The 11,020-nt window shown below is 33.3% G+C and overlaps 1 protein-coding gene across 1 annotated transcript; it reads right to left on the bottom strand.

The window, feature by feature from the left end:
- Nucleotides 1-2,306: 2,306 nt before the first annotated feature.
- Nucleotides 2,307-3,245, bottom strand: LOC145013257 (ubiquitin domain-containing protein 7SL RNA1-like). Its single transcript, XM_078972063.1, has 2 exons — nt 2,662-3,245; nt 2,307-2,598 (listed from the first exon to the last, which is right to left on the bottom strand). The coding sequence occupies exons 1-2, from the start codon at nt 3,243-3,245 to the stop codon at nt 2,307-2,309; spliced, it is 876 nt and encodes a 291-aa protein (XP_078828189.1).
- Nucleotides 3,246-11,020: the final 7,775 nt, after the last annotated feature.

Here is an 11,020-nt window from a genome sequence, read left to right as displayed (position 1 = left end):
TCCTGTGAGTACTCCTATGGACCCAAGTGTGAAATTAATGCCAAATAATGGTATTCCCATTTCATAGTTGGAATACTCTAAGGCTATTGGTAGCTTGATGTGTGCCATGACAAGTATCAGACCTGATATTGCGTTGTTGTGGGTAAGTTGAGTAGGTACACTAGCAATCCTAGTGCTCAACATTGGCAAGCAGTGAATAGAGTATTTAAGTATCTCAAGGGAACCATGAATTATGGTTTGTGTTACTTGGGGATTCCTTCGGTTTTAGAAGGTCATTCAGATGCAAGTTGGATTATCAACATGGAAGAGAATTCATCAACTTTTGGTTGGGTATTTTTGCTTGGGGGAGGTGCCATTTATTGGACTTCCAAGAAGCAATCTAGCATTACAAACTTGACAATGGAATCTGAGTTTGGTGCGTTAGCAGCTGCTAGTAAAGAAGCAGAGTGGATAGGGAATTTGGTTTATGAGATTCCTTTGTGGTCTAAACCGATAACACCTATTTCTACCCTTTGTGATAGTGTTCCCGCTTTGGCTAAAGCATATAGCCAGGTTTATAATGTCAAGTCTAGATACCTAGGTGTTAGACATAGTATGATTAGAAAGCTAATCATGAATGGTGTGATTTCGGTTGAGTTTGTGAAATCGCAACAAAATTTGGCAAATCACTTGACTAAAGGTCTGACAAGAGACTTAGTGCACAAGTCTATAATTGGGATGAGATTAAAGTCCATTTAATTCTATAATGACGAGACACCCAATTCCCTCCTAATATAATGTTAGGAGTTGAATTCAATGTGGAAAGCTCATACTTATAGATTGGAGCACATGAAGTCTTCATCCCAGGTATGTGTTCGGTTCTGCAAGTTAGCTAGGTTGAAGTTTACCTTCTTAATAATTCCTTTGATAAATGTATGTGCAGATACATGGAAAGGAGTTACCTACGTGATTGTGAAGTGTAGCCGCATTTCAAGAGGTTGTGGACTTGACCTTGATACAATCATGAGAGGATTGGGAAACACGGCTTTATAATAGTGTCAAGTTGTATTATGCTAGAAATTCAATAAACTAGTATGTATTTTACTTTCTGGTATTCAAATGGGTTGATGAGTTCAATTCTTAGAACACCCTGATTCTCGAGTATTTGCAAGTGTATGATACTAAGTGGAAATTCAATCGTTTCGATATTTTCATTATGTACTAGTTTGGTTTGTTGTTGATAAGGTTATGTTGGTTCAAGGGTTACACTAAAATGGGGGAGGATTGTTGGTAATTTTAGTGTCACCATATCATTTTAAGTAATTGGAACTAACATGTGAGCTAAGGGGGCTTCATGATTTGTACTCTAATACATGTACGGGGTTTGTGCGGAGTGCACGCATGTATAAGATCGAGTCAGAAGCCGGTTCGACGACTAGTCGGGGGTCTGGTGGCAGCGACCTTGGGTCCGGGGTTTCCAAAGGGGCAACACCTATAGCGGGGTCCAAGGGGCAGAGCCCCTGGCTGGGAACATAATGGAAAACTCAATTTCTTGAGGGTGATTATTGTAAAACTAACGAAACTCGTTAGTTTTTGGTAACCCTAATCCAGATTAATACTACTTGCTTTCAAAGCAACTAATGACGGCCCAACCATAATGAAACCCTAATCGTATTTAGTATATAAACAACTCTTTCTTTCCAGAAGGGTTTTTTTTTTTTTTTTTCTGAGCTCTCGTTTTTCATCACACATTCATAGAACCTTTTAGCATACTAGCTTATGTTTTCTGTGCCTAGAAACGTAAGTGTCCACTTTGATTATCCTTGGTTGAATTTCTTTTAACCCAGACATAGGGTAGAAATATCAGTTCGGAAAGTGATATCACGATCCAAGTTGGTATCCAGATCTCCACCACAAACCCTAATTTTCCCACAACACAAGTACATCCATAAACACATACTTAAACATGACAATTTCATTCATAAACCGTGAAGATAAACAAACTATTTCCACAAACAGCCAACATAAACTGAGTAAGGACTAAGGACATGGGATGGGTGATTTCCCTGAAATCAACGACGAGAGAGACAGGTTTGTTGGACGAGTTTCTATTGGGACCCTCAATTTACACTATTATTAATCGAGTCTATATATTCTTCATGCATTTATCTCCGATATGCGTCCCATAATCTAGTACGTACTACTCTTTATATTTTTTAAATTAATTATTACAATTGACGTGCCTAACTTGATAAAGATTTTGGATATGCGTTCATATAAGAAAAGAGATTAATTACGTAACAAAAAAACAAAAAATCAATATATTCTCAAGACCCACCGGTGACACACCCGTTAAATATCTCAATGGTGTCGCCTTGTGCGACTTGATGCCATCTGAAAGATTGATCTTCTTCCATGACATTTTGTTTGTATATAAAGAAATATCCTTCTTCTGGTAAACGGAACCCTACCCCTTGACTTCTCACCTTCTGCAACTCCTTCCTCAATTCTCCCACATTACTCAGTGGATTCACCTCCAACGTAATCTTATCCCCGCATTTTGACATCACATTTACCTTCAATTTCTTCGAGTAATTATTATGTCCCATCAAACTCATGCTTAAATTACAAAGCGCGGTTGTAGTTGTGGTTGTGGTGGTTGTCGTTATTGTCATTGTAGGCGTAGGCGTAGGTGGCTTAAGTGTAATCTCAACTTCTGAACCATCAACAATTTGACACTCATGTAATGTCTTATGATCATGTAATTCATTCCCATTTGCATGAATAATCATTCTGCTAAATGGGATTCCTTCCATTTCGTTGATCTTCTCTTTCAACTTCAAAACTGAATCATTCGGGTCCATTTCAATTGCTACTCCGAAGGTTTTCAAGAAAAGTTTGATCTTCTGGGAGGAAGAACAAGAAGCCGGTGAAAACGTTTCTTCGATTTTGACCTTGGTAATGGTGATGGCGGTGGTGGTTACGTGTGATGGTGGTTGTTGAGGATCCGTGGTGGGGCTGCTGGTGGTGGTGGTACTTTTGGTGGGATTGTTGATCATAAGCTTAAGGTGTGAGCTATCAAAGATGTTGGAGTTGTGAATGTTGAGATCGTCGGGTAGGATTCTTCCTTTGAACATTAGGGTTTGTTCATGAACTGGAATACCATGATACTTTGTCACTTTTTCTTTGATTTCTTTCATTGTATCAAAGTAGCCAACTTCAATGCAGAAAGGCATGCCTTTTTCGAGTTCAAAATACAAATCCATCATTCACTACAACACGAAGTGTTTGTGTTTAAAGGTCTCGAATGTCTAAAATGGAAGAGTAGAAGTAGAACCATTAGAAATAAAAGAACAAATTCTTAACAGATGCAACACTCAAGTGTGTGTATGTGTGTCTATGTGTGTGAGGATTTTACGGATCAAGTAATATTTAGGAGACGAATATCGTTTGGATGCGTAGAGATTGTAGGGGAGTTTGACCCATTCATTTCTTTGATAGTTGCGGTATATATATCTCAAATGGGCACTGATTTATCCACCACATTTTTTAATTCATCCACAGAAAAAAAAAAAAAAAAATTAGAGTTACGAACAAATATATCCTCCATTAATTTCAAGATATATAATTAAGATAGGAAAATCGCACGTTTGGAAAATCCAAACCAAGCATAACCCACAACTCACAACTTTATGTAATGCCTATTTTTATTTTTTTTTGTTACGTAACTTCATGAAAATGCATATGCCGCATTAATAATTTAATATCCACTTGATTATTATGACAAGCGATTTACGTTGAACTTTATAAAACTTGATAAACAATTATAGATGTACTTGGAATGATACATTCTTTGTTATGTGATTAGTTTGTATAAATGAAAATTAATATTTTTAGAAAGTAGGTATCCCGTATCCAGGTTCGGAACCGATTCTAGCGGTTCCAGGATGGGTACAAGAGCCCGTGTAACCGGATCCAGTTCCATCTTTTCAAAAATTGCTAAAGAGTGTGAGATTTCTATTACGTTAAAGGATACGAAGTATTTATTCGAGATTATATATATATATATGGCACGTTGTAATGTGATCGAGACGGTCTCTATAAAGATAAATTGTGATTTAATACGCATTAAAAATGTTAAAGTTTATATAATTCATGTGATTATAATATCTTTTTAAAAAAAAATAGAATTGGTGGTGTAAAAGATGGCCAAGGAAGAAAAGTGTTGGAAGTACTAAATAGGTATACATGTTAAAAGACATCGATGGTATATTCAATAAGCAGAGAATTAAAAGTTATACTTGTTATTTTTTTTAATATTCATAAATTAACAAATTAAAATAAAAGATATAGTTATAAGAGAAAACTAAATTATAATCCACGTAAAATGCGGAGAACATATAAAAATATACATGTAAATGTATAAAAAAGTTGGCACTATAAAAAAATAAAGTAACATAAACAGATTTAGTATTATTGCTAACATTTAAATGTTTGAAAAAAAAACAAAGAAACACTTGAATATCTATAATAGTTGAAGGACCTCTTTGTAAAAATAACATTTTGTTTTATTAGTTGGACAACCTTCCTCGTCATATATGAATACTTTCAATCCCTTTTCACTTGTGATGCGGGAAACAAAAAATATATAACTGAAAATGAGTGAAGACGAGCTTATGCAAGTATAATCCAACATTTGATAATTATTGTCATTGACTTTTGTTAATGGTCATAACAAAATAAACTACTACGGCGAATTGCCTCCGCTAAAAACGGAATGAGATTCTTTTATTAGACGGAGTTAAATTCATGCAAGGTATATAAGTAGTCTCGATAAAGAATCTAGCATATATGATTCAGGCTTCAATGATGTTTCTTCCAAGCCTAACAATCTATAATCTAGTATCATTGCATAGTCTTTTGGTTTTATCGATATTACAAAGTAATATGACTGGAACACCTATTTTTAGTTTAAAAATATGGTTGGAAATTCTAGATGCCTTAAAATCATTCAACACAACTGAAGAGTAGATTGATTCCTCAAAAAAAACTCAGTAACTCTATATCACGTAAAGAATTTGAACTCATATATGTTTTCCCTTCATCTTTCATCAATCCTAAAATGTAGTCATTGGTAGCATCAAATTCTTTATTTGTAGGGATCAAAATATCTTTATCTTGAAAATATGATTGATCATCAAGCTGGTTTTCAAAAGATGGATAAATGGTGGATAAAATTGAATGAATATGATCATATATAGAGCGAACAAAAACGTATTCTAGAAATTCAATTTCAGTTTCACCATCATTAGGGCCGCTAATATTACTTTCACCAATTTTAAGAATCTACTCATCAAATGCTTTCATCTCATCCAAATCATTAGTTAGACAACCAAAATAAATCTCATGTTTACGGTTAAACGTAAAACTATACATCACGCCGTAATTTAGATGAATATGGTGCATGCACAACATCCGAACAATTGCCTCTTTGTATTGCTAGAAGAATTTGTTTAAAGCCATCTCCAAATAAAATGGTTTTGCCTCCAAACGATTCTTAAAGATAAATACCTACAAAGCAATTATATCCTATTTGTTGACCATATTTAATGTATAAACTTCATTGTTGTTGAACTGTTCATCAAAGTTCACTAATACTTTTGTATTGACACGTGATATCCCTCTAGACAATGCCACATAAAGTTAGCCATGCGTGAAACCAATTTTGGAAGATAAATACCTACATTTGGAATTATTTATCCGTAAGCTTTATTGATTGTCATCGCAAAACATAATCTGATTAGAAATTGTTTTCTTATCAACTTGAATGGTAACATGTCATCTTCATGAGGACATAGAGGAAACCTTTGACCAAATCTCTAGACAGTTTATTTTGACTATTAGTGATGTAACGGTACCAAATAGTTTCTTTTGATGATCAGTTTTAGACGACTATTTAAGGGCTTAAGGTTTAGAGGGATGGTGTGTTACAATAAATATTAGCAAATTGGTTAAAACATGTGACTTATTTATGAATGCAGATTTTCATATGTTCTTAGCAAAAACATGCTATATTTTAAAGAACACGTAATATATTGTTCTTATATCATCTACTATTCATATATAAATATACATTAATCCTAAAAAAGTAGTTATTTTGTCAAAATATGTGTTTAAAAACTAAAATAATATGTGAAGTTTATTTTAAAACGGGGAGATGCTAGTACTCTTTTTCATAATATGATTTTCATATACGAAAAACATAACCATGATTACTTTTATAACTTGAAATATTAAAACATGATTACTTTTATATATCTGACAAAATTATCGTATAACAAAACTTTAGAACATAATTAATCGTTTAAAGATAATAATGACATATTGAAATAGAGAATCAATTAATTGGTTGCTATCTTATATATATATATATATATATATATATATATATATATATATATATATATATATATATATATATATATATATATATATAAAAGTAAGTTCATGCGAAAATATAAATATCCTGCGAAAACGCGAAAACAGATTTTATCTTATATCATCTACTATTCATATATAAATATACATTAATCCTAAAAAAGTAGTTATTTTGTCAAAATATGTGTTTAAAAACTAAAATAATATGTGAAGTTTATTTTAAAACGGGGAGATGCTAGTACTCTTTTTCATAATATGATTTTCATATACGAAAAACATAACCATGATTACTTTTATAACTTGAAATATTAAAACATGATTACTTTTATATATCTGACAAAATTATCGTATAACAAAACTTTAGAACATAATTAATCGTTTAAAGATAATAATGAAATATTGAAATAGAGAATCAATTAATTGGTTGCTATCTTTTATATATATATATATATATATATATATATATATATATATATATATATATATATATATATATATATATATATATATATATATATATATATATATATATATATATATATAGAAGTAAGTTCATGCGAAAATATAAATATCCTGCGAAAACGCGAAAACAGATTTTATCTTATGAAAATTAAACACATGTACTATAAAAAAATAATTTTATTAGCAATAAATTAAAGATAGTAAGTTTGAATTGGATGGTGTTATGGTAATATAGATTTAAAGACGGTTTTTATAATTATATTTTTTTCACGTCTTTAATCATTTTTAAATTCATGTTTTCATGATAAAAATGTTAAAAAATCATACTTTGCTAATATGAAACAGTTTATCATCTATCATCGATTATCATCATGTATTTCAAAGTTTGGATGAATTATTTTCCAAAATATAATGTTGAGGTGATATAATATCATAGGTTTTTCTTGTTTTCGCGTTTTCGCAAATTATTTGCATTTTCGCATGAACCCTCCCCTATATATATAGGGAAGAGTTATATGGAAAATGAATGATTAGGGCAACACATATTTGAACCAATGAAAACATGACAACACATCACTTCCACAATAACTTCCATAATACATTACTTGTGAAGAAAGAAATGGACACGCGTCATTTGATCTTTTTCCTTACTATCTCTATTTTATTTTACCTGGTCCTCCGCCTTTATCTTCGGAAATGATTCCCAAATTTGAAAACTCCGATTCTCACTCATCCCTTTCGTCTTCATCTCTGATAAATTCAAGATATACGTTTTTACTTCATCATCTTCGCTATTCATAGGCTTTCTTGATCTAGGGTTTTTATATCCCTTCTAAAAACCCTAGCCCCAATCCTGCTCATTGTCGTCATCACCAACCATCACTCCTGCTCATTGTCGCCACCAACAACCACCACTCCTAGCGGTCAAACTGCTAACCACCACTTGGTAACCCTTACAGTTATCCATTATCATCGTTTTAACCATCCATCGTCACCACCTCTATCGAACCATCTACTGTCCATTGCATTCCTTTCTCGTCATTCAAGAAAAGCTCCAAAATGTTTAAAACGAGAATGGAAAGTTATGGGTTCTATTAAATCCAAACTTGGTTCCTGGTAATTTTTCTCATTTTCAATAATCGATACAACCTCTAATTTTGTTTTTGTACAATAATTTTTGTTATGTTGTTTCTAATTGGTTTTTGTTGTATGTATGGTTTTTAAAATTCTTCACCTATAAAGGATTAATTTGGTTTTTTGGGATTTTTTCTCCTCTTATAGATAAACCTCTCTCCAAATTCATCATCGTTTCTTCTCAATCTCTCTAAACCCTAACCACCACCGTTTTCCATCTTCCTTATTTCCATCACTTCCTCCCCTAATAAGAAATTGTAAAGTAGTCTCCAATCAACATCGAACTTCGAACATCAAAAACTAACAAGAAAGAGAAAGAGAAATTCAACTATTTTCTGTTTTAGGATTGGAGACAGGTATGTCTCTTATCATTGATCGTATATGGGATAGAGCCAAATTATATCGATTCAGTTTTCGAAACGATTTGAAAACCTAAATCTTGGTTCAGCACCGCATACGATTCAGTTTTCAAAAATTTTGAATTCCTTTTCCATTAAATTTTTGTACGTCTCCTTAAGATTTCTCTGTGCAGTCGCTTTTCCCTATCTATTGCTCTTCTCAGGTCGGTTTTTATGGGCTTTATGGTTTATTGTTTTATTTTGTTGCGGTTCAATTTGATGTTTATGGTCGGTGTTTGCCTCTACAAGCTTTATAACAATTTGCTAACTTTGTGTTCATTGTATGTTTTAAATCTTATACTTATTTGGGTGGGTATGTCGATTTTGTAGATCTATACACCAACATATTTTTGGCCCAGAGACGCCTCAATCAGAGATAAACAAAAAGTAAGTTTACGTTTGATATATTTTTTTCAAAAATCTTTTCAAATTTCAAATTTGGGGCATATGATGTTTTTAAGAGTCAAGGGCATAATTGTAATTTGACAAATGTTAATTTTGGTTTTAGTAATGTGCAACTAATTGTTAAATCTAAATTCGAGCATAATGAAATGAAATTGTATGCTTTATTGTTATTATCCATATTGGTCTCAACTTCTATATGGAAATCCCCATCTTTGCAGTGAACTGATTTTATCACATATAAATAAAAAGAAAGGTGTGTAATTTATTTGTAATTTTGATTAAAATTTCTTTTTTATCCATTTTTTTGTGGAATCTCCATTGTAATTAAAGGTGTGTATTGTATTTGTAATTTTTATAAAGGTATCTTTTTAATCCATTTTAATATTAGATTTAAGTTTAGTTAATGTTCCAGGCATAAGAAACATGGCATGTTTATTGAAGCCTATGGTTACATATGCTAGGTATTTTAGAAAAGAAAAAGGATTGACGCATGACATTTTAGGGAGTAGGGTAACCTCACCATCTTGCTTTTAGTATGGACATCATTTGTGGGCTGAAAGGTCGAAAGCCTTATATAAAAAAAATGTCATCCTAAAAAATAGTGGTTCTGTATGTCATCATTTATGTTGTCACTCTTAAAAGTCGTTTATTTTTATGTAGTTTTTGTTTGTTTTCATTTCAAAAAAATTAAAATAGACAAATAAACATGATTCGAAGATTAATGTGATTATTGTTTTACCCTTCAAGAATGGTTCAAGGTCACACATTTTGAATCTCAATTTTTTTTTTCAGTCTGCAACTGCTGTGGTAGGAAGTGGAATTTTGTGAAAATGAGCAAGCATGTGACAATCGTCAATCTTGAGTCAAGTCGAGTCATCAAGTCAAACTGGTCAACTCGATTAAACCTTGTGTACTAGGGTTTGTGTTATGTTCATACTGTATAACTTGCTATATTAATGGGAAAACATCACTTGGGAAAAAATCTTGTATTAAAATTTCCTGAGCCTTAGTGCAAATCAATGAACTAAACTGATAAAACCATGTTGCATACTCATCGGGGGTGTGTAAGATCCTTAAACAAGGCTTAACAGGGTTTACAAACCTTGCATTGCGAAGCCGGACACTCACATTTGTCACACACGAAACCTCTCTCAATCGTTTTCACTCTATCTCTTCTTATCAAGAATCTCTCTCAAATATCTCTTTGTATGAGAAATCTCTCCAAGAATTTTAAATCTCTCCTAAATATCTCTAAGAATGTCAAATCTCTCCCAAATCTCTCTAATAATGTCAAATCTCTCCCAAATATCTCTTCGTATGAGAAATCTCTCCAAGCATGTGAAATCTCTCTCAAATATCTCTTCGTATGAGAAATCTCTCCAAGCATGTGAAATATCTCTTTGTATGAGAAATCTCTCCAAGAAAGTTAAATCTCTCCCAAATATCTCTAAGAATGTCAAATCTCTCCCAAATCTCTCTAAGAATGTCAAATCTCTCCCAAATATCTCTTCGTATGAGAAATCTCTCCAAGAATGTTAAATCTCTCCCAAATCTCTCTCAAAAGTTTCCCGTAACTTTTTAGAGTCATTCGGGTCATTCCGACCCTTAACCGGGTCAAAAACGGCTTAAAACGGGGTAAAAACTAGAAAAATGGACCTTAGGAACCGAAACCTCATTATAAGAAGAGAAGCCTCTTAGGACCCGAAGGTCCTCTTAGGGACCGAGAGCAAGAAGGGCCGAACCGAGAGCAAGGAGGAACCGAACCCGAGCAAGGAAGAACCGAACCCGAGCCAGGAGGAACCGAACCTTGCGCGCCACCCGAACCCGAAGGCACTGTTCACCACTGTTCATTCGGCTCATTTCGGTCGGACGCGTTCGCCTCTTATCCCCGGACCGAACCCCCTCGCCTTCGCATCTTGCTTCCGGTTCGCCTCCCTTCGCTTCCTCGCCCCCTTTCGTTTCCCTCTGTTCGTCTCGTTTCCGGCTACAACCCCCAGCAAGGACCGAACCTCGGCCTAGGGACTGAGAGGTCTCGCTGGGAATGCTTTTCTTCCCGGTTTTCGCGTAGTTTTGCGTTTAAGGTCTGTTTTTAATTATTTTAATGTGGGATTTTCACCCAAAATTATATTTTAACATAATAAACTCTAAATATTCACAGTTTAATCATATTTTTATACAAATCTTTATTTAAATAATAAAAGTTA

Source organism: Lactuca saligna, chromosome 8 (genome assembly GCF_052625555.1).
Source record: "Lactuca saligna cultivar CGN05327 chromosome 8, ASM5262555v1, whole genome shotgun sequence".
NCBI lineage: Eukaryota > Viridiplantae > Streptophyta > Magnoliopsida > Asterales > Asteraceae > Lactuca > Lactuca saligna.
The sequence above is the reverse complement of the archived record's forward strand: the minus strand, read 5'-3'. Positions and strand labels throughout refer to the sequence as shown.